Source organism: Cydia fagiglandana, chromosome 16, assembly GCF_963556715.1.
Source record: "Cydia fagiglandana chromosome 16, ilCydFagi1.1, whole genome shotgun sequence".
Taxonomy (NCBI): domain Eukaryota; kingdom Metazoa; phylum Arthropoda; class Insecta; order Lepidoptera; family Tortricidae; genus Cydia; species Cydia fagiglandana.
This window is the reverse complement of record NC_085947.1, coordinates 4,338,535-4,363,633: the sequence shown is the minus strand read 5'-3', so window position 1 is coordinate 4,363,633 and position 25,099 is coordinate 4,338,535. Positions and strand designations below refer to the sequence as shown.

At 38.2% G+C, this 25,099-nt stretch overlaps 1 protein-coding gene across 1 annotated transcript in view; it reads right to left on the bottom strand.

The window, feature by feature from the left end:
* The window catches only part of LOC134671780 (transient receptor potential cation channel trpm), a 410,982-nt gene that overhangs the window by 125,591 nt on the left and 260,292 nt on the right, over nucleotides 1-25,099 (bottom strand). Inside the window, exons 3-5 of the mRNA XM_063529610.1 lie at nucleotides 14,910-14,992; nucleotides 4,971-5,127; nucleotides 174-387 (exon numbers count right to left, since the gene is read on the bottom strand). Of these exons, the coding sequence (XP_063385680.1) occupies nucleotides 174-387; nucleotides 4,971-5,127; nucleotides 14,910-14,992 (454 nt within the window). The remainder of the gene's footprint in view (nucleotides 1-173; nucleotides 388-4,970; nucleotides 5,128-14,909; nucleotides 14,993-25,099) is intronic.

Here is a 25,099-nt window from a genome sequence, read left to right as displayed (position 1 = left end):
AGACCACCCAAAACTAGAGGCCTTAAACTGTTCACGATTAAAAGAGAATATTCTCAGTCGCATTCGTAACTAGTGCCCACGCCGATTCTTGAGATTAGTTGCTAAGCGGAAGCAGCTTCCATGGGGCATGGCAAAAATGCCGGGACAACGCGAGGAAGATGAATCCCACTCACCAGTATTAGTGCCCCCCGTAAAAATCCAGGCTCCCGTGGTCTTAGCGGCCTTCAGCAGGCCTTTCCTGAGAACCTTCTTCAGCTTGGGCTGCAGGTCGAAGTTGGCCTTGCCGCCCTGGATGGTGATGAGCAGCTTGGGCCGGTCGAGGGCCCATTCTCGCGTCAGCAGTTGGACTATCAGCTCGGAGCGCGTGTCGTGGGCGAGGCGGACGTACTGTGGAGGATTTGATGGATTAGCGGGGAATTTTACACAAATAGACCTGGCTCTTAAATACAATCTTCTTTTTAGGTTGGCATATTTTAATAAAACTAATAAGTTTTCAAATAAAACAAAACTTAGGGAAATGCTTACTTTTTTATCCTGGTTATTCTTATGACAGATGACATTGTTTTTAGCGGTAATAGTGACAACCGGCCAGTTGCCATGCATAAAATAGAATACATCACATTCGTCCCCTTTTTTAAAAGTTTAACTAAATTTAATTAACAAAGAATTTTTAAATGAAACCTTAATTACAAATTTAGCCTATCCGGCGCTCTTCGCGGTCTAGCTGACCTTCTTAACGTTGGACTAGCTGTTACCTCCACATTAACATCCCTTCCCTCTTCCTCTTCTCTAGCAGCTGGACTACACCCTGGCATTGCACTTCTAGCGTTCTCACCATTGTAGTCAAAATCTAGAGGTGCTTCTCTATTTTCAAAATTCTCCTCTATACAAGGCTGACCTGATGGCTCATCACTTAATGTTTCAGGTCTAGTTTCCTTTTCAACATGTATGTCTGATTCGTATTCTACATTTGGGCTAAGACAAAACCTTAGGGAGGACACATGGTAATACTTATGAATACCCTCAACATTCACTATATACCTCACAGCACTCAATTTCTTTAAAACAAATCCTTTGACCCAACCCTTTCCTTTACTCAACTCCTTGCACCATACTCTATCCCCAATCTTAAAGTTACTTAATACTCGCTCTCTATTTTCTTTATGAGATTTTCTTGAAATTATATTATGTGGCTTCATTAAATCAAATCTGGTTCTAGGTTTTTGTTTAAATAAAATTTCATTAGGTGACATTCCAGTTGCATTAGGTGAGTTCCTGTAAGTAAAAAGGAAGTTCTGCAAACGTACTTCCTTAGATAATTTAGGATTAAGGTTTTCTAATCTATTTAAGAATTTTTTAACAGTACAAACGGTCCTTTCCGCTAATCCATTGGATTGAGGATGGTACGGAGGAGTCTTGAGTGCTTCACATCCATTAGCTTTTAAAAAACTTACAAATTCCCTAGAGTTAAAAGGTGGGCCATTATCACTAACCAATTGGGCTGGTATCCCTATAAAAGCAAACGTCTCACATAATTTTTCAATAACCTGTGGAGCTGTGGTACCCTGCATAATATGTACATCTAGCCACTTAGATCTAGAATCCACAATCAATAAATAGGTAGTCGATTTTACATAAAAAAAATCAATATGAACCCTTTCAAAATTTTTCTCTGTAGCCTTCCATGAACTTAGTGAGCATGCATTAGTAAAACTTCTAGAAGATTGGCAGATGTCACAACGCAAAATTAAATTTTCTATATCCTGACCCATGTTCGGCCACAAACAGAATTCTCTCATAAACATTTTAGACTGTACCACCCCTTGGTGTGATTCATGAAAATTATTAAGTACTTTTGACCTTAATTTTAATGGAATTATTACTCTACTACCCCATAGTAAACATTTTTGCTCTACACACAACTCTGCTCTCTTTATAAAATAAGGTTTTATTGCGTCCTCACTTACCCTTTCGGGCCACCCAGTATTCACATAGTCACAAACTTTACTCAGTATTGGATCAGTTTTAGTACAAAATGCAATTTCTTTATAATTTAAAGGTGAATCTTCAGAAAAATTCAAATAGCTTATTTCTTCAGTTTTCACTGCTACTTCGGGTAAGGGTAAGCGTGATAAAGCATCAGCATTAGCCAGTAAGGTGCCCTTTCTATACTTAATCTCATAACTATAACCCGAGAGTAAAAGAGCCCACCTCTGCAGCCTAGCATTAGCAGTTACTGGTATCCTCTTTAGAGGATCAAAAATGAATTTCAAGGGTTGGTGATCTGTTACCAGAACAAACTTACGGCCATACAAAAACTTATGAAATTTCTTAACAGCAAAAATGATGGCCAACGCTTCCTTTTCTACTTGTGAATAATTTTTTTGTGCACTATTTAAGGTACCGGATGCAAAACTAATTGGTTCCCCATCAATTTTATGACTAAGCACCGCACCAAGACCATATTGACTAGCATCTGATGTCAGAAATAATTCTTTATTACAATCATAATGGACTATTAACTGATTTTCTAATAATAATTTTTTACTATTTTCAAAAGCTCTTTGGCAACTCCCTGTCCACTTAAACTGAGTGTCACTTTTTAATAAATTATATATAGGCGTCAAGCATTCTGATAACCTGGGTAAAAATTTCCCATAGTAATTTAATAGACCAAGATAAGCTTGCACTTGAGTGACTGTTTTGGGTTCGGGTGCTTTCAAGATAGCCTCCACTTTCTCTGGTAATGGTTTAACCCCATCTTTGCTAATAATATGGCCAAGAAATTTAATTTCATTGGAGAAAAACTGACACTTCTCTAAATTGATTCTAACATTGTAGCACAGTAAACGTTTCAACACTTTTTCTAAATTCTGATAACAATCCAAAAGACTCTTTCCCTTTACCACAATATCGTCAATAAAACACTTTACATTCCCTAATCCTTCTAAAATTTGGTCCATAGCACACTGAAACACGGAGGGTCCACTTGAAACACCAAATTGTAACCTGGTTGGTCGGAACAAGCCTAAATGGGTGTTAATAGTCATGTATTCGCGAGAAGTCTCTTCTAATAATAACTGTTGATATGCCCCCGATAAGTCCAAAACACAGAAAACAGTACCCCCGGACAACTCAGTAAAAATGTCCTCGGGTATTGGGAGAGGATAGTGTTCACTGTCCAGTACTTGATTTAGTGTCACTTTATAATCAACACAAACACGTATTTTCTTGTCAGCTTTTTGTGCTACTACAATTGGACTAGCCCATCTACTATGCCTTACCTTTTCTATGATACCCGCCTTTTCTAAACTTAATAATTCTTTCTCTACTTCCATTTTCTTTGAATAAGGTATAGTGTAAGCTTTGTGAAAGATAGGTTCTGCTCCATGCTTAAGTTTTAGACTTGCTTTCAAATTCAAAATATGGGAGGATCTATCTTTCTCAAAAACTTTTCCATATTTGCATTTAATGTCTTGAATTAGTTTTTTCTTATTCATACCTTCAGATTCAAGCAATTTAATCTCAAAAAGCTTGTGCCATTTAGGAAAAATAATTCTTAACCAGTTTCTACCAACTAATGGCTCAAAATATTTTTCACATTCAAGTACTATTAAATATAATTCTTTTTTTATATTTTTTATCCATAACTTCACAGCTCCTAAAACCTTCAATGGCTCTCCTGATACCGATTTTAATTTAGTAGTACATTTTCTTAACTCACTTTTACCAAAATACTTCTTAAAGTCTTTACTATGTATCACTGATTTACATGCACCTGTATCCACTTGCATCTTAAGAGAGAGTCGATTTCCTAGTCACAAGGGTAACCACTGGCAATTTTTACAGCCTCCGCGAACGACAAGCCATCCCCCACTGTTAACAACTTTTTGACTAGATGCTCTTTCATCAATCCGCAAACCAACCTGTCCCGTAGTGCCTCATCTAAGAAAGTACCAAACTTGCATAAAGCCGCTTTTCCTTTTATCTCTACTGCAAATTCGTTTACACTTTGGCCTTCTTTTTGCTTGCACATGTAGAACTCGTATCGGCCCGCTATAGCAGATTTAGTTACCACATAATGTTTAGTTAGGGCTTCGATTAACTCTTTATAAGTTTTCTGTGATGGTTTCTCCGGTGAAACGAGGTTTTTTAGTACATTATAAGTCTCTGGTCCCACCAACGTTATCAACATTGGGACCTTCATGTCGTCTTCAATGCAGTTCACGATAAAAAACTGTTCCATCCTTTCGCTATACTCTGTAAAGTCTTTTTCTTGATTAAAATGTTCTATACTTCCAATTAACGCCATTTAGTCGCCAATAATAAGTTTTCAAATAAAACAAAACTTAGGGAAATGCTTACTTTTTTATCCTGGTTATTCTTATGACAGATGACATTGTTTTTAGCGGTAATAGTGACAACCGGCCAGTTGCCATGCATAAAATAGAATACATCACAAAAACATTTTATGTCTTGTTTTATTATCCCTTCAAGCAGTAGAATGGCGGCCTACCACTAATGGGGGTCGATGCGAAAACCAATAGACTGACAGCTATAAGTGAGTGGTTAATAAGGAGTTAACGTATTTAGAGGCAAAATTTAATGCTTTAAAGTACATATTGCTCCTCTAGCGTCCAAAAATAGGTAGCGAGTTTAGGGTGTCTACCCACCCGTGCTTTAATAGGATGCGGTCCACCCTGGAACTCCACAGTGCCATAGGCGTCCGTTGGCGCCGGCTGAGTATGCCGCGCCGGCATCCACGCCTCGCCGGGCGTCGCCACTGGTATATTAACACCCTGGACTATTCTACTGTCTACTGTACCTGTGCTTTAGTAGGGTGCGGTCCTCCCTGGAACTCCACAGTGCCACAGGCGTCCGTTGGCGCCGGCTGAGTATGCCGCGCCGGCATCCACACCTCGCCGGGCGTCGCCACTGGTATATTAACACCCTGGACTATTCCACTGTACCTGTGCTTTAGTAGGATGCGGTCCTCCCTGGAACTCCACAGTGCCATAGGCGTCCGTTGGCGCCGGCTGAGTATGCCGCGCGGGCATCCACGCCTCGCCGGGCGTCGCCACTGGAATGTTGGCGCCATGGGCTGTCCTGCTGAGACCGCACCAGCATCTGCGGAAGATATCAGTAGTTATAGTGAAATTAATATCATAATTTTGTTATCTGAAACCTGAATAGAATCTAAGGTTAATATGGTGAAGACAGTCTACAAACCAGTGCCGGATTTACCACTAGGCTGAGTAGGCTGAAGCCTAGGGCGGCAGATTTTAGGGGGCGGCAAATTTGGGTCAAAAAAATATTTTATGTGCTGTTCAGATAGGGTAGACCAGAATTTATTTGTACAATTTAAATAACAAGCATAATTTGTCGATTTTGCCGCCCTCTGTCATGTCAAGACCTTTTTGAAATACGGAAGTTACGGAACCCTAAAAATGTACCTACCATTTTCTCGAAAAAAAATTCGCGCTCGCTACGCTCGCGTTTTCATTTAAGTATGTACCTTCATTATTTGTGACTCATCTGACTACATTGTAATTGTAAATTTGGGATGGTCATCGATTCTTGTATCTTCGTGGTATTATGGGTTCCGTTTTTTTCCTTTTGAAGTACGGAACCCTAAAAAAGTACCTACCTACTATTTTCTCAAAAAAAATTTCGCGCTCGCTACGCTCGCGTTTTCGTTTCATTAACTACATTTTATTGTGACCTATCTGACCATATCATTCAATGATAGCACAGAACCGCGACAATGACATGACAAGAATGACAGCGTAGAACGCCAGCGGTAATGTCCACGCTATCGGAGCAGCTTCCGTCTACTATACGGCTCATATGCGTCTACCAGATAAAAAGCTAGCGATCAATTTGTATAGCATAGTCTCTCGAGCAGACTCAATGCCAGACCCGACCGAACTCCTTAGCTATATCAAGCCTGGCTGCCAATGCCTCACCTTGATTCTCAATGGCCAAAACCCAGCGGTACCCACCGGTCACCGATCAGATCAGGCAAATATAAAGAGTGTATCTAGAATGTGGCATTAGTGACGTCACCTTATATGCATTTTAATATGGCTATGGTGTGTTGTACTATAAAATTAAACGCCTCTGACAGGCAATAAGTACTTTAAAAAACCTACAAGCGAGGCGGATAGGGGCGGCAAAATCGGCATAGCCTACGGGCGGCAAATGTCTAAATCCGGCACTGCTACAAACTCTTTCGTCACACAATCTTCTACTAAACATCACTATTAAACATCACAAATGATGTTTAATAGTCTTTGTTCTGAAATGGAAATGATATTCACCCAGTAAAATGCGGCAACATTACAGCAGCCCTAATTGATGATTGCAACCACAACCAATTACTTATGAATCGTCGGGAATTCCTTTGAAAATTCCAGTTTTCGCGGCCAAAAGAGACGACGTGAAAATTAACGTAGATTACTTCAAAAATGTCGTTTCTCTTTAAGAGTCTCATACAGACATACGACTTTTTGAAGAGTAACAGAAGACTTGGGGTGCCTTAACCTTTACATGGATAGGTAAGTCAAAAGCTGAGGCTAACCAACAAAAGCATTCTCTCCAATTACTGATAGTTGATACAGATCTTGAGGTCTCGTTACATTGGGGCTTCAGAATTCGAATTGACCGCGATCGCTCAAGCCATGAGAACACACGGTATTAATTCCTACTTCAAAAACGTCGTATCTCTCAACGATTCTAGTATAGACATATGACCTTACGTATGTTAGATAAGCAGCCGTCCAAATTTTATTCTAATTGCCTTCGGCGAAAAGGGTAGGGTTTGAATGGGATAAAAAGACTTCGCGAGATTTTCGGGTCAGGAATGAAGTTCGTGTCCGGAATAATATATATCTCAAATGTGTAAAAGGTTAGGCCAATTTAGATTATATTTATGACCGATTTGACCAAAATCCACCATCATTAGCCTAAATACGTCTAAGGCATATGTTAGGAGCTAGGAGTAGGTACTTAGGAATTAGGATCAAAACAAAATAGCGACCATTACACAAAAACCGGCAAAAAATCACGTTTGTTGTATGGGACCCACTCAAATATTTATTTTATTCTGTTTTTAGTATTTCTTATTCTAGAGGCGACAGAAATATACATCAACTATGAAAATTTCAACTGCCTAGCTATCACGGTTCATAAGATACAGCCTGGTGACAGACAGAAATACTCGTACATAATACAGTACGTAGCGACCTTCTTTTTAGGGTTCCGTACCCAAAGGGTAAAACGGGACCCTATTACTAAGACTTCGCTGTCCGTCCGTCCGTCTGTCACCAGGCTGTATCTCACGAACCGTGATAGCTAGACAGTTGAAATTTTCACAGATGATGTATTTCTGTTGCCGCTATAATAACAAATACTAAAAACAGAATAAAATAAAGATTTAAATGGGGCTCCCATACAACAAACGTGATTTTTGACCAAAGTTAAGCAACGTCGGGAGGGGTCAGTACTTGGATGGGTAACCGTTTTCTTTTTGCTTCTTTTTTTTTTGCATTATGGTACGGAACCCTTCGTGCGCGAGTCCGACTCGCACTTGCCCGGTTTTTTAAGTACCTGTCGTTAAATTTAAATATAATCACGATTATTTAACAGTGGCGCTAGTGTGCACGTTGATGGGCTTTTAATGGTATTTTCTATAATGTCAATATCCAGATTATATTAAAATATCGTATTATAAATACAGCCTTCCCTAATTACGTATAGCTTAGTCGCAAATTTGCGTCTCAACTCAAGCGAAGATGAATCCTCTTCACTGCAAAGCACTCAGCGTCTAATCTGGAGCTATACCTACATTACTTACAGGCGGAAATATCTCAGCGATCTAAGAACCGGAAGCTTATTCTGATTATAATAACAGATCTTGATCTGGATTTGGTATGAATGTGATTCTGTCAGTGACATTTCTGATTAAAGTTTCAAACAAACTGAGATTGAAATTTTTACTCAGTAACTTTAAAGTATAATTTCTTAGTGGTTTCTCTGAGTCTACGTGGCTAGAAATAGTAGAAATGGAGCGCGAATGTTAAGTTGTAGAATGGTAAATCGCTATGGTTACTTTGAGCAATTGCTACCTTTATGGTCTAGACGTAGACTAGACAGTCTCTGAGTTAAGTGGTTTTGCCTTTCAGTTGATATTACTTAGACGAAATACGACGAGACTGTAAACTCATGTAATACCTATTGCCTTCAACGACTAACTTCATTTGGCTTGGGAAAACATTGACTCTTAACTTACCAAATAGGTACTCGTATATTATCCCTTACTACTTATTTATGAATGCGAAAAGAACTCTGTCTGTTGCTTCTTGACGCTTAAACTGCTGAATCTATTCAAGCAAACGAAATTTTGTATGAAGATTGTTTGAGACCCACGGAAAGACAAAGGAAACTGCCGTATTTGAACTTCAAGATATTCACAAGAGACGGCACATACTAGATCCATTCTAGATACGTTATAGTTTAGATTTCAAAACTAGTTCTCTTTTGCAGCGCAATACGGGCAACCAATGTCACTTTTACGTTAGATAGAGTAAGATATCTATTAGATGTGAATTGGATCTCTAAGTCATATCCTGTGATCTCAAACATATCGTTATCGTATCTTGGTGATGTCTAATAGATGTCTATTTCAAAATCCGAATCGGGCCCGAAGTCGCGGACAGAAACTAGTATGATAGATAATATACATATATACACACGGTGGCCAAAAAAGAACTGCATTCCCGTTGCCAGGGAGGTCTTGGGATTATACTGAGCAACTTTTGCTATGGGACCAACTCCGAAATCGAGAAAAAAAATTTGGCTGTTTTATACATTTTTGGCTAGTCCATTTTCTATGGGAGGGTAAATTTTTTTTCCGGGATTTCAGGGTTGGTTCCATAGTAAAAGTTGCTCAGTATAATCCCAAAACCTCAGCATAATTCCTGGCAGCGGGAATGCAGTTATTTTTTAGCCTCCCTGTATATTAATGGCGTTATTCATAAACGCTTTAATACTGGCCTGATTAGATATAAATCGTTTGTCTTTATCTGTCATTTTGACTTATGTATTTGTAAGAAAGGGATAAAACATAATTTTACTTAAACAGGCCCGTAAACTTAAAGTATGAATAAGGGGGTAAAACCATACCGTAGGTATCTAAAATTGCAGATGCTAATCCAAAGACATTGTTCTCGAAATGAGTTCGCGAAACCTCTTAGCAGGGAAATCCCGTGCGATAACATCACCCCAGAGGGCTTACTAGAGGCACAGAATAAGTTACTACTGTACAGAAAGGACACTTCCTACAAAACCGAAGTTTGACAGCGATTCAGGGTCGAATCATGATATCCCTTTCTAACTTATGGCACTATCCCTTTCGACTATTTAGTGTTGTCAAAATTCAAGTTATTATCTTATCTGTGGTCGTGCACGCAAAGGGACGACGTCAAGTTTTTAAATAAAAAAATCATAAAAAGTTGTGTCAACCCTAATAATTGCTCAGAGCAATGCTGAGCCGAAAGGAGCCGAGTTTGCCCGAAGTCAGGAGTGTCTCCCCACTGCTAGAGGGCAATACGACCTCCACAATATTAACTTCACTTTTACATAATGATAAACGAAAACTCATGACGTTTATGGTTTTCTTTAGTTTTTATTTCAGTATTTTACGACAGGAGGGGGAGTTTTCTTAAATTTTATTATTATATCTTAATTTTTTATTATTCGGTAGTTTTCAATACATATAATTTTAGAAAAATATAATTGAACATTTTTGCGCTGATGGCCAATTGAGGCAAATAAATAAAAATAAATAAATAAATTTTATGGGACATTTTTTTTTACACAAATTGTCTAAGCCCCACGGTAAGCTCAAGGCTTGTGTTGTGGGTAATCAGACAACGATATATATAATATTTATATATTATATATATCGTTGTATTTATATACTTAAATACGTAGAAAAACAACCATGACTCACGAACAAATATCTGTGTTATCACACAAATAAATCAACCAACAAAACTCGAAAAAGCTACAGCATAAGTACTTCATCGTTAGAAATCCACCTCATAACTAATGGGGATGGATGAAGAGCAAAATAACAGGATTAATCTACACGGGCGGACCTGGCATCATGGCTTACCATATTATGCCTGGGTTATGGTATTTCGGCATCCGTGCGAATAATCCGCACATTATCCGCGTATTAAGTAGCATCCATAAGATCAGCGGTCGGCAACCTGCGGCCCGCGGGCCGCATGCGTGCGGCCGGCGGGCCGCATGCGGCTCGTGAAACTGTCACTTGCGGCCCGAGTGCCGCCTTGGCTATTTTGTATGTAATAGTATAAGAATAGAATAGAATAAGAATAATTTATTGAGAAAACCTTGTTGCTAATGCTACCTTGTGCGTGAACTTTTACATTTTACGTACATTGTTACGTGCGCCTGAACTAGGAATATAATCCTGTATCTTAGGCAAAGAGATAAAATTCTAATATAAAAAACAATAAACAATAAATAAATTAAAATCATGAACATAGAGATATACGACAAACGACAATGTCTCATAAAGTCATAAATATTAACAAAGTACGGCTCGCGTCACCTCCGTTAACTACTATGAGGCCCTTGGCTGCTAAAAGGTTGCCGACCGCTGCGTTAGATAATGGACATAGGTAGATAGGTATTATACGGATTAAATTATTATAGTTGCCACCTGTTCGTGATGAGGGTAAATGCAACTGTTGGAGTCCTGTCAAACACTAACATGGGTTGTTATGTAAGTAAGGGCCACTTGTACAATTCCACTAACCCGGGGTTAATCCGTTAAACGTGGAGTTATGGTTACCAGAACAATTTGACAACTGAGTTAACGGTTTAACCGCTTAACCTCGGGTTAGTGGGATGGTGCAAGTGGCCCTAAATGATAACTTGATAAGTAGGTATTATATGGACAGCTTACACTAAGGGTCGGTTGCATTGCACCAAACTGTTACGAACGTTAAAGAGTTCGCTAAATTTTTATGTATGGAAAGTTTCATAGTAAAGGCGCGGGGCGCGCCGGCTGACGATGATCAGTCTGTCAAATGTGGTTGGTGCAACTGGCACTAAAAGACGCGGATGAGACTGCGTCAAAAGCAACTTCTTTTATACCTACCGGGAGATTTAAGAATCTATTGTATTTTTTAACATAGTTTTTTTTTTCAGAATCCCATAAATAATTTACGTTCTGATTTAAAACATTGAGTAATAAACAAGAATCTAAGATAAGCGATAAATTAAACAGGTGATAAATCTTTTTACTAAAACTTGTAAAGAACGCGATAAACAAAGACACAACATTGCAAGTACAAGTACATATATCACTGTCACGTGGCAAAAGAAAAAACAAATGAGCTAAATAGGAGTAATTTGCAAAGACCTTTGCAAAATTTCAGACTCGTGATATACTGTGTTATTAAATTTAATTTACCGTCAAATATTCTCAAAACGAACACGGAACTTTTCTAACATCGGTGAATGTATAGACAAACTCCTATGCACAGCAATTTCCAAAGAAAAAACCGGCCAAGTGCGAGTCGGACTCGTGTTTCTAGGGCTCCGTACATAAGTCCGACACGCTTGACTGCGCATTTGTAATAGGTTTTCCTGTCATCTATAGGTTAAGAACTATTTTGTGTATTTTTTCAAAATGTTAGACCTGTAGTTTCGGAGATAAAGGTCATTTTTGGTAATGGTCATTTTTGGCTATTTTCTTAAATAACTTCGAACCTATGCATTTTAAAATTATAAAGAACATATATGTCCTTCAACTCAACTTAATTGGTCCAGTAGTTTCCGAGGAAATAGCCTGTGACAGACGCACGAGTGATCCTATAAGGGTTCCGTTTTTTCCTTTTGAGATACGGAACCCTAAAAATACAAGCAAAACTCGCTGTACCATCGCCCACACTGTTAACTGTACATCGGTGGACCTTATGCCTCTTGTAATAAGGTCCACCGATGTACAGTTAGGTATGTTGCTGTCCAACGAGACGAAGACAGTTAAACTTAGTTCAGCGGCACCCGGTGCTCCTGAATTTTTAGTTAAACTTCCAGACAGGAGCTTTTTCGTCGTTAGGGGAATGGGCTATGTTCTACTCGTAACGTTTTTAAAATAAAACAATGTTTCTACTAACAGCAACTTTTCCTGTATATTGGGAGACCTTATCTCGTTGCAGTAAGGTTTAAGATCGTTAAGAACCGGTTCGGTGATGCCATTCGTTGGATTGTATGCTTTTAAGGTTATTCGACAGGAGCAATGGAAAGAGTTTTACTATCTGTTTATTTGTACGAATATATCTCTCTTACTTATGCAAAAATTTACAAACATTTCTTTAAAAGGCAGTGAGTCAATTCAAACCATCAGGCAAAAACTTTGCCCATTGTAAACCCTTACCACCACAAATAGACATTTAAATGTGAGAATATAAACTAAAGTACCTATTTGCGGAAGGACAGGGCCCACTGATTAACAGTCCGCCGGACGGTATCGGCCTATCAGTTGTTCGGAACTGTCAAAATTTTGTTTTAACTGACAGGCCGATACCGTCCGGCGGACCGTTAATCAGTGGGCCCATGAAATATCGACCGGGATATGGACCGTGAATATTGAATCAAATGGAACAATACAAAAGGTCGAAAACAATACAAAAGGTAATCACGGTCCAATATCCCGGTCGATATAAGTCTAGTGAAACTAACAGTGAATCATTCAAAACTGTTATTAAGATTTTTAGTTGTCTGAAAGTTAAGTTGTCTGAAAAGCCGAGAAGTAAAGAGCCATTATTGATTTTCTTTATTAAACAAACTGTTGTAAATAAATCTATTTTATCAGACAATTCTAACCATCCGACAACGTAACATTGAATACGCTGCGGTATTTCATAACACGAAGCTGGAATGTCACTACAACTGCCAATAAACTGCAGACATTCCTGCAGCGCAATAAGAAGGCTTTTGAATTGTATTACACTTTAACAAATATACTCCTATCTACTTAGATAAGCTACGTTATGTGGCAAGTGACAGAGACAGTTGACTTTCGGCCTGATTCGAACTGTAAGACACGTCAAAAAATTGCTAAAGATACGATATGGAGTGGATATGGCAGTGTCAAATAAAAGTGACGTATTCGTTTGATATTGTCAGAATAAAAGCGAAATACGCGACAGTAAGTCAGAAACTTATCTAACTTAACTCGATGATTTTTGTTTTTACAATGTTTGTCAAATCTTGCAAGTTAATCTTGTCCCACTTCCGGACTTAAAATGAAGCTGAAAATTTGCATACATATGTAAGTCCCAAGTGTAAGTCGGGTGACAATGCGATATTATATATTATGGTATCATCGAGCTGATCTGATGATGGAGACAGGAGGTGGCCATATGAACTTTGTGATAAACCATCGCAATATAATTGTGTTTGGGGTTTTTAGAATTGTCTCGATGATTTTTTTTTTAGAATTGTCTCGATGATTTTTAGCTGCATGTGGAAAGAAAAGTATATACCTATATAGTCAGCGATAAATGCTAGAAACATTTTTTTTGCCAAAAATTTTTCACTAAATATTTCAGTATGCAGCAGGTGTATTTCTGTTTCGGCGTCGTTCTTGTCCCGCCAATATCTGTCAATTTCCTTGACAAAATGATGAGTGATGTTCGTTTCGCCGCCGCATTCCTGCCACGGTCATTCCGTCAGTCATTTTATCGAAGAAATTGGTTTTGGAGCAAAGCTCTATCTCCCAGATATTGTATTATAAGTTCGCATTACTATTAAAGGAGTATACAGATGTAGTGCATAATTGTTTTCCATCGTATTTTATCAGAAATGTTCGTATCATTCATGCTATTCAGTCAACCTCAGTACTTTTTGTACCGACACTGACTGAAATAGACGTTCGTACGTTTCCGTGAAATTACGATGGAACTAGCTATGCGCTACATATGTACGCAGACTCGCAAAGCTTATCTGTCTCGACTCTAACTACTTAGATGTAAATACACAATCCACTTCCGACTTTGTAAACGCAGTCGAGCGTAATTACCCGGAACAAAAAGTGCTTACGAAGTTTAATTACATAAAAGCGGAATATCTCGTTCCCTGTCCAATCTCTGTCGAAGTTTGTTGGGAGAGGTCACAGGGGGGGTTCGGTAACTCTGCTTGAGTGTTTGTTGCACCGCGAGCAGGCGTGGCTCACTCCGCGATTTCATCGCTTTGCTACAGGTAGCTAAAAGTACATCCGTTGCACCCCAATTTGGGGAAAGCCATAAGCCGCGCGTGGCGCTGTCGCCACCTGGCGGCCATATCTGTGCTGATCGTAACACACGCGTTTTGTTAGAGAGTGAGTCTTCTGTACCTAGTACTATTATTTATTCTGTGTCGCGAGCGGATAAGGAAAGCCCGAGGTATAGTTTGTCAAAGGACTGTCTCATTTCAATCAAGAGAATCATACTATCTTTGTCTTACACTAGCACTAGCACCCAAAAGAAAAGGATGAGTAACATAGTTTTCCTGGTTCTTACTGACTGACAAATTGGTGTGACCAACTATAGTTGAGGGACAGTTAGTTAAGGGTACAGATTATCAGTTCGCCGGACGATATCAGCCTGTCAGTTAAACGCAAAAGGTGACAGATCCGAACAACTGACAGACTGATATCGTCCGGCGAACTGGTAATCTGTGTATACCCTTTAAACTGTTTAGACCTATTTAATAAGTACGTAGACCGATTAATTTCTTTCAAATTTGTCAATTTCCGGGAATTCACTCATAGAAAGACCCATTTTCATTGTTGCTCTTGAGATTAGGTAAGTATAAAAACTGTGTCGACTTACACATGCTCGTCCTTGGCGCTCGGCACGAAGTATTTACACTCGCGCTTTTGGAACGTGCTCTCTATCCAACTGCGAGTGGTTTTCTGAAACAAAACAAATATATTTTAGCTTATTGATAAGGCATAAAGGCGTCAAAAAGGATTCATTTCGTAGGCATTGTTGGGATTTATACCGTTTCCTTACTATGTTTTTCTTCACTCAAAAGCGATTGTTACATATTAGGAAATGTTGTTACGGGGCAGGTTACGAACCCGAGACTTCAGTTTCAAAGTTACACTCCTGCTAGCCAAGTAGCCAGCCGTTCCCAAAGTGTGCTCAAAGCCTGGGGGCTCCGCGGCAATAATAAGAAAAAACCCATGTCTCTACTCTGTTCTACTCCTACATATGTTTCTATTTTTTTTATTTGGGGCTCCGTCAATAATTTCGATATCCAAAAGGACAAAAGTTCCACCACCACCAACCAACCAAACAACCAACCAACCAAACAACCAACCAACCAAACAACCAACCAACCAAACAACCAACCAACCAAACAACCAACCAACCAACGAACCAACCAACGCTTCAGCATTCAACGCTATTCTTACGCAAAGCATAAATCTGCCGCTACATTTAAGAAGGAAAATCACTGTGTAAGTGAGTAAATTCCCTTACAATTTATTCTCGTAATAAATATACACACTGCACAATTTATAAAGCCATTAACACATAAATTTCCTAAGCCCTCACACACTCGTAAACTTCTCGCCATCGTTCGTAACAAATTCAATACTTTGTATATTCAGGTGTTTATGACATAATTACGAACGGTGGGGATTGACTCTAAAATCGCCATAAAAATGTACGGAATACCGCCCCATACAGTTTCATGTCTCGATCCTTTGTAGGCGGTTACGGGGAGTCGTAAAGTATTACGAGTTTTTTTTTTATATTGAGCTGTTAATAAGGGAAATATAGGCTAAAGTTGCGTATATTCGTTGGAAATGGTATACTATGTATCTTTAGGTACAGTCACCACACGGGATTGTTATGCCATTTAGGGTTCCTGCTAAATTGGAAATTCTATAGCGTAAGTATTGAACAACGAATTTAGCTAGGACCCTAAATGGCGCAACAATTGGTTAACCAACCAAATACAAAATTACCTGGATCTGTCATTGAACGGCCTGACTTTAACCTACAATATTTGATCAGGTTATGTTTTCATCTACACTCAACTGGCTTAAGGAGTCATTTGAGGGTATTATTTAAATACCTTTTTTTTTTATTATTTATTAACATAAAAGTATACAGCTTATAGAAATACAATGTCCCACAAAACAGTTTACACGGTTTGACTGTGGGATCGTGCAGTCTCTACTCTCTTATATTACATTAAAGTTTACATCTGTTATTACTAAAAATGCTCAACCTAAAGATACAAACTATAGAAAGAGATCTGCGGATCTTTTAAGGCAAACGAAAGACCAATCCAGTGAAACGTTATGTTTTACTTCTCTGAACAGCAAAGTACTCTTTAGGTACTAAAGCGTTTAGAAAGTATGTTCACGTGTACCTATATGTAAATCTAGGCTATACTAAATATACAGGGTGACGCTTTAAGTACGAGTCAAACGAACGCAAGAGGTACTGATTTAAATAAAGAGTCACTCGAACCCGCCTCCAAAAAGCGCCTCCTATGCAATCGAATTTACGCTCTATTTTTAAAACACTTGCTTAAATTACATGAAACTTTGGTATGAACATTTACGTGACATATATTTATGTCAGGTACAATTAGTTTTTTATTTAATTTGTAACTAGAAGGTACATAATATATATAAAATCACTTTATTAATAAAATTTAAACTAATCTAAATTAAAATACATCTAAATAAGGCCCCCGCGGCATTGTGCCAAAGATGCCGGCAGCACTCCCTCGCTGAATGGCAATACGGTCAGGAACTAGTCTTCAGGTATAATTTTTATACAAAGAAAATAGAGCGAGAAAAGTTTTATATGTAAAACTTTTACGTATTTTTTTTTTTGCTCTATTATACGCAAAATGTGGCTTAAACTCACGATATTTCTTATTATTTTTCAAGAAAAGGCTGAGCGTCTATTAATGCTCCGCGACACCCTGTATACACATAAGACACCCAGCGATTCGCATGTGGGCGAAACGGCCCTAAAAGCAAGGGAGCAGTTTGTATACAAATTGCTACTCCCACGCATATGGGAGCTATTTCTCAGCTTTCAGGCTTACGGAGTAGGCGAATGGAATCCCAGTTAGGATATTTCCTTGATAATAACTAACATATTTTTATTCCCAAAGATTTAAGCAAAGAAAATTTAATAATATCAACTCGCTCAGGTAAAAAGAAAAGTTCGAAGAACTGAATCTTCGGTGAGACACCTTATTGAAATGTCCTTACTGTCAATTGGACTTATTCGATTACCAACTCAAAAACAAGGCAAATAGACGTTAAATTCTATTTTGTAAATTGAAGCGTTTGCGATATTTAAAGTAAGGGGCCCACTTATTAACAGTCCGCCGGACGGTATCGGCCTGTCAGTTGTTCGGAACTGTCCAAATTTTGTTCTAACTGACAGGCTGATGCCGTCCGGTGGACTGTTAATCAGTGGGCCCCTAAGAAAAAAATCGAGAGGCAAGCGTAGAAAACTTGCACTTTAAAGTGTATTGTGAATATTGTGATATTTGAAGCTAGGAAAACTAGTTCAGCAGTGCGCCAAAATGGATATCGATGATTTGAATTCTAATTCGTACTAGGGGGTCTAGCCATGGTGACAATCGTTGATATAAAACGCCAATTAAAACTTAACTATTGTTTTTAGATAGTTACATAGTATTTAATCAAGGTTTCGCTTATTTATTTTCAAAATTTTATACTTTTATAAGTGTGAATGAGTTCAATTTTTGTGTCCATGTTCGCTAGTAAACAAGTGAAACTACCCAGCAAACATTTTAAGTATTTTTTCCTAGGCTCGGAGAAGATTTTACCAATTTAAGTGAAAATTACGTCCTAAGTCACCAATTATTTTACGTATTGTACACTTTTACTTCCAAGTCAAAATATAGGAATAATAAAACGTAAATTTCACTTCATAAATACACCATGAAGTCAGGGACTTAGGGGTTGAAAATAAGGCGAAATATTAGGTAAAATTAACCTTAAACCCTGACCAATAGGTCAAATCTACTAATAAGGTATTTTAGGTGTATTTGCGACGTAATTATTACTTATACGGGGACTATGAAGTCACGGACTTAATGGTTGAAAATAAGTCGAATTACTAGGTAAAATTAACTTCGTAGCCTGACCAATAGGTCAAATATACTAATAAGGCCTTTTAGTTGTATATGCGACGTAATTATTTCTTATACGGAGACCATGAAGTCAGGGACTTAATGGTTGAAAATCTGTCGAAATATTAGGTAAAATTAACTTCGAACCCTGACCAATAGGTCAAATGTACTAATAAGGCATTTTAGGTGTATATGCGACGTAATTATTTCTTATACGGGGACCATGAAGTCAGGGACTTAATGGTTGAAAATAACTCGAAATATTAGGTAAAATTAACTGCAAAGTCTGACCAATAGGTCAAATGTACTAATAAGACATTTTAGGTGTATTTGCGACGTAATTATTTCTTATACGGAGACCTTTAGGTCGTCGATTTTATGTCGATTTAGCTACTAATTTTAGGTAAATGTTACTTAAAATAGATACCAAATTGCGACCATATAGTTAAAATCACTTGTAAAGTACTATCAATACTATAAGGTTGTGCCGCCATTTTCTTTCATTATAACGAGATGCTAAATATGAAATTGCATAATTTAAGTTGTTATATCTTGAATGGTGCCATCGCACGGTACTTCATTGTGCTAATATTCAAAATAAAACAATATTTTTGATCAAGTCAATACACTCACACGCACAAATATTCAATTACAACACTCAATTACAAGCAAATATATGCATTTTGATTTTATAAAATGTTGAAAACTTAAATATTTCAAAAGCCCATCGATAGTTTTGTATGTAAACCTAACATACTGCACGAAAAAATTTTCTGTGCACTAGATTTCATCGTTCTTCATCAGCGTAATTGGCCTAAATTATTTTACATGACTTAGTGGCCGCCATTATCATTGCACAACTTAAAGTTGTTTTCTTGTTAGACATTTTGTTTCTGAGTGAAAAGAATATATAAGCGTAATGTTTGTCTCTTTTTCTCTTCATCGCGTCTCATCAAAATATTGCCTCGCAGAGTAATTATATGGATAAAAATATGTCGCCATCACGTCTAAAGGTGGTAAAGATTATCAAATTAGTACATTTTAACTACGCGGCACGTCGTGGCGACGTCGAATCCACGTCGGAAACATGACCTAGTGTTGACCTAATGGTTGTAATCACTAATTTGCCGTCAATTAATACGTCGCCGGCACGTGCGTTTTTTCCCCATTTATGTCGACTCGACGTGCCCACGACGTCGATTCGACGTGCCTCATTATTGTCTCCTAAATTGTGCGACCTAAAATAGGTGCCTTTTTCGGAATATCGACCAAAAATGTTTGCTGGGTAACAGGTACGGTCAGCCAAAAAAAAAGAGAAAAGAGAGGAGAAAAGAGGAAAGGGGGAGGAGAGTGGTTAACCACTTTTTTGGCTGACTGTACCTAGCCAGTTTTTTTTACTTACATACTCATATTCATTATACATATTCATATTACTTACATACCTATTCATTTCAGTAATTCAAAAGAGTTCGCAGCGGTGCAGTAATCACATTATCCGAAAGAAAGCTCTTATGTAACGCGGGAACCAGCTGATGTCAGATACTGAGAGATTTTACCCAGCTCAAGTAGGGTTAGCAACACGCACATAGATTTAGGTTTAGATATTTATTCTCATAATATTAAATTTTATAAATTATGCTAGACTAATCTACATGAATAACGTGAACGAACACACCGTAACGTGATTAATGTGAATATTTTAGCAAATAAAACTTTTTGAATGATGAGCAAACAAAAATCTATCATATTCTGAAATAAAATATGTATCTATTCTTATTTATTATGAATTTATCAATCGCGACGTTTAAAAAAAAGTTGAAGTTGGTAAATTTTGGTACTCGTACCAATGATAAAATTGGATAGGAAATACTCAAGGTACCTAATAGCTTGATTAAAGTTGATCTCTTGCGACAACCCTACAGGTATCTGCCGGCCGCGAAACCTCAACAATTTACAAGGTGCATCCCACAGAGAGTGCATTTGGTCTAATCCCTGTATCCAGATCGCATTGTACTGAAGATTTATGTACAGGAAATGTGCAGAGTAATGCCATTATAGTGTGAAATAATGTACAGTGAAATTTAAGAGAGTAACACGTAAAGGGGACATTAGGTTGTACACCTTTTTTTGAATAATATACATGAAATCACTTAAAGCTGCCATTTGTAGCTCTTCTTCTTGGTCCTGGCTTTTATCCCATTTTACTAGGGGTCAGTATTTTTGTGCCACATCATGGGTTGTCTCCGGTACTGCGGTGATAGCTTTTTAGTTCGTTTTTAATAGTTTGTGTCCAGCTTGCCCTTACCGGTCGTCGTCCCGGGTTTTGTTTACCCTCTTCCATGGCAAGTACTCTTTCGGTGATGTCTTCATCTTCGCGTCTCATAACATGGCCATCCCAATGCAGACGGGCTTATTAAAGCTATTTAAATAAATACACCGTGAAATTTTAGTGGTTGTTTTCCCGCGGCAGGGCGATTTGCTATCGGTAGTACTTTCGAATTATGATAGACAAACTTATAAATAAACTGTTTTCAAAAAAAAAAAATTACAAAAAAATAACCCAAACTCGAACAAGCGAAAAACAATAGTAACACACTAAAACTGCAAGTCGACGACAGTTCCCGATATTGTAAACAGATAAACAAATAAACAAGCACATGTTACTTTTTTAAACTGTGTAACAGGCTAGAGTGCTTTACTGTTTGACAACTGAAATTAAAATTTACTTAGACTGTTCCTTCACGATTAACAGTTGAAATAAAACCTTTTTATTAGTTTGATCGTTGTGTCAACCAGGGGGGGGGACACTCGGAACATATATACTTACTTTACTCTTTGGTGTCAACTTTGGTAAATCGAATAATTACATCCTCTTCGCTTATTAAACTAATGTGATAACAGATCCTGTCAATGTCATCACTGCTATTTCTAGTAAAATGGATCGACATTACGAATATTCTAATTTAGAGTACGTCGCGATGGTGCAGCTGTACGCTAGGGCTAACAACGACTCCCACGCCGCCCGGCGACTTTACGCGGAGCCGGACCATTTACAGTTGCTGCGTCTTCGGGGGATTTTAAACCCCTAAGTTCCACACGGACGAACAATTGTCGCCGCAACACAGCGGCTGCTTAACCACGGACAGTTTCAAACGCCACCACATGCACAGGGCAGAGGTGATTGTGTATTGAACGTGGCGGATTGCAGTTCGAACAATTATTGCGGTATCGGGAAGTTTAAGTGTTTGTTTTTTAAGTTTTTGATCATTAAAAGCTTGATCTTAACTTGTTATGTTTACTTTTAAGGATCTGCAAACTAACTGCACGTAAAATGTGTGAAGGAAAAATAAATGGAACTACTTTTTAGGTTATTTTGTTTCATTCACTCAAAAGAATTAGGTAGGTACTACTGCAGTGCTACTACTGGTGTTAGGTCACTTTCGAGTTTCGTTCGACACATTTATAAATCTGGCATTTCTTAACATTATTTAAAAAAAGATTACACATCGACTGTATATCGATAGCAGAATCATTTCGTTGCAGGAAAACAACCACTAAAATTTCACGGTGTAGTGTACATCCCGGTCAAACGCTCCGCTAGACGCTTGCCACCGAGGCCTTCTAAGTCTTATAATAATGAAATAATTTGGCCAAGTCCGAGATAGCTCGAGGCATTTAGTGTTCCGTACGGCTACCATCAGTTTGGCATTGACATAAACGATATCGTGAACGTAATTTACTTCCTATAGGTATATCTCTTTCGCACTAATATGTCAGTACGAGCGAGATGCATAGAAAGTAAATTACGTTCACGCCCACGGTAGCGTTTATGTCAATGCCAAACTGATGGTAGCCGTACCGCTCGCATCGTTACATTTTACAGAGGTTGTTTGCCTGTTTTTAGGATACCGTATTCAACTACACACACAGAACAATAGTACAAAGTGTCTAAGTGCGAAGGCCGAAGGCCGAGCTTTAGCAAAATGTCATCGCTTTAGCACAGAGCAATAGTACAAGTGTCTAAATGTGAAGGCCAAAGGCCGACCTCCGCGTAGCCCGAAGGCCCGAAGCGTCCAGGATGTCAGTGCTTTAACACAGATCAATAGTACAAGTGTCTAAATGCGAAAGCCGAAGGCCGAGCTCCGCGTGGGGCCGAAGGCCCGAAGCGTCCAGGCTGTCAGTTCTGTGTTTAACCACTGACATCTTGCAGGCGTCGGGCCTTCGGCCCTACGCGGAGCTCGGCCTCCGGCCTTCGCATTTAGACACTTGTATTAATTACCTGTGTTTAGAACTGACCTCCTGGATGCTTCGGGCTTTCGGCCCAATGCGACTTCAGCCTTTGGATCTTGCGACTTAGACACTTGTACTTAAAAATACTTGGAAAAGTTACGGGAGGCGCGCGTCTGTCGGACGCTTCGGATCTTCGAATCGCTCCTTCGGCCTTTGCATTTAGTTAGATTCTTGTACTATTGCTTTGTGTTTGAATACCGAAGTCGAGCATCTCGCGAATGCTTGATGTATTATAATAATTTAGAGTAAGGCCAAGCGCGCACCACGATTTTTTGTCCTGCGATAATTTTGTCGCAGAAATGCAACGTATGTGTTTATATGTTAGTGCGCGCATATGCGACAAAAAAATCGCAGCGATTTTTAAATTGTGATTTGTCACATTTTTCCGCGACTGTCGCAAAGTGAATTGCAGCATGCGGAGTTGTATGGCCCCGCGCGCACTATAATAATAAAATCGCACCCCGGCCGGACCTCAGTCGGCATTTCGCTCTCCAAACCCCAACATCTCGGCACCTGCATCTCCAATGGAGTCTCAAAATGAGACGCTAGATGTTGACCATTTAATTATGGAAATAGACGGGGATCACCTTTGTGTTATAAATGCTCAAAGTCATACAGCAATCGCATATTAAAGACACGTTTCATGACGAGCGACTGGTCGACTTTTTCATTTTCATCGCAGTGCGCGCAGTGAATTTTCTGCGATATATTACAGCGCGATTCTAAAATCGTGTCGCAAAAATTAATATCGTGGTGCGCGCTTGGCCTATAATACCTTAAAATGTATACTCCTTCAATTTGAATTTAGAACTCATTATTATTTTTTATTTGATTTTGTTTCTAGTTCTATGCCATATATATGTATAGACTTTAATATTATTTAGAACTGCTAAAAAACAAGATCGGCTTACTTTAAATATTTCGTCAATTTTACCTTTGTTTCTAAAAACTGTGATATTTAACTGTCATATACTATTAATGTCTTCCAAAATAATTTTCTCGCAACAGGACTGAGGGGCTACCGCGTAAACCGAAATTCGCAATTTGCGGGGATCTTTCTCTTTTACTCCAATGAAGGCGTAATTAGAGTGACAGAGAAAAATGCTCGCAATTTGCGAACTTCTATTTTCGCGGTTATAGCCCTGAATCTTGTTGCTCACCGATCCGTTCAAAAATATACATAAGTACTGAATATAATTAATAGATATTATAATTATACAATTAATACAGAAATGTAATGGTACTTAATGAAAAGGAATATTGTGTATATTGTTTCGACGAATCAGATACTCTCAATAAAATCTATACATGAGGCCAAAGCTGTTCATAAATATTAAATGACTTTATTATCTCTATACGCCTTACTAACTCTATGTGTCCTATTGTGGAAAAAAAAAACACAACGACAGTCAAGAACGGAATTCTTAATTTGAATTTTTCAGATTTTTGAGATGCCTAATAGTCCATTGCTTGGAAAGCCCGTTCGAAATTGAAACTTATTTGCAATATAATAAGGCCGTATTTTGTAGATCTCTCTCATACTTATAGTAGGCTATTGAGATAAAATTAAATATCCCACAAAAATAAGCAAGCAGAATTAAACTTTGTGTCAAAGTCATAAGTCATAAATTTCAATGCCAAAGTTTTAACTAAGGATGTTTCTCGCCTACTATGAATTGACCAGTGTAAGCATCAGTTAGCTAGCCCTAAGCAACCAAAGGTCAAGCTGCAGTTGAAAAACTAATAAAGATAAAGTTAAGCTGATAATTTTCCCGCCGTCTCCATGCTTCTTTAAGTTGGGTATTGACTGGTCAGCTGCCTGTTAGCTATAGTTTTCGCGAAAATCGCCAGGACAGAGGTGAAAATTTTTGTATGAAAACTTGCAACTTTAAATGCATTTTTTGACGAAACTATTGCAGTCTAAAATGAAGTCAAAATCAGTCCATCGACTCAATTTTTTGCAAGCTTTCTAATGGTACCCCACACGATTCTTACAAATGAAAAAAGTTTCAGCCTACCCCTCTCAACCCCCTAAATTTCCCCCTTTAATAAGAAACAAGCAGTTTTGACTTATTCACAATATGAGTAGTGGTAATTGCTATAACTGTTCCAAATTTTAGGTATCTATGTCAAACGGTCTCTGAGAAAAACTTATTTAACTGATTTGCAAGACCGAAGTGATCCCATAAGTGTTCCGTAAACAAAGTTTTGTACGGAACACTAAAAATAGCGAATGGGCGAAGCTGATATAGTTACATCAAATCGCGTAAAAATATTTTCTATCATTTCAATATTTATCCAGAGAGATAAATCGGAACTAAGTTTGTAGTATACGTTTGTACAGAAAAGAGTTTTTGGTATTAAAATTGCCAACCGATTATCCGACTCGCTGAGTTTTAAACGTGCACGTTAATTTTCCTAAGGACTGAGTTTTAAAAACCAAGATTTATTTATTTAAAATACACTTTATAGTGCAAGTTTTCTATGCTTGCCTCTCGATTTATTTTTTACTTAAAATATCACAGACGTCTTAATTCATAATGAAATTTAAAGTCTATTTGGTTTGATTTAAGGTTGGTAATCGAATAATTCC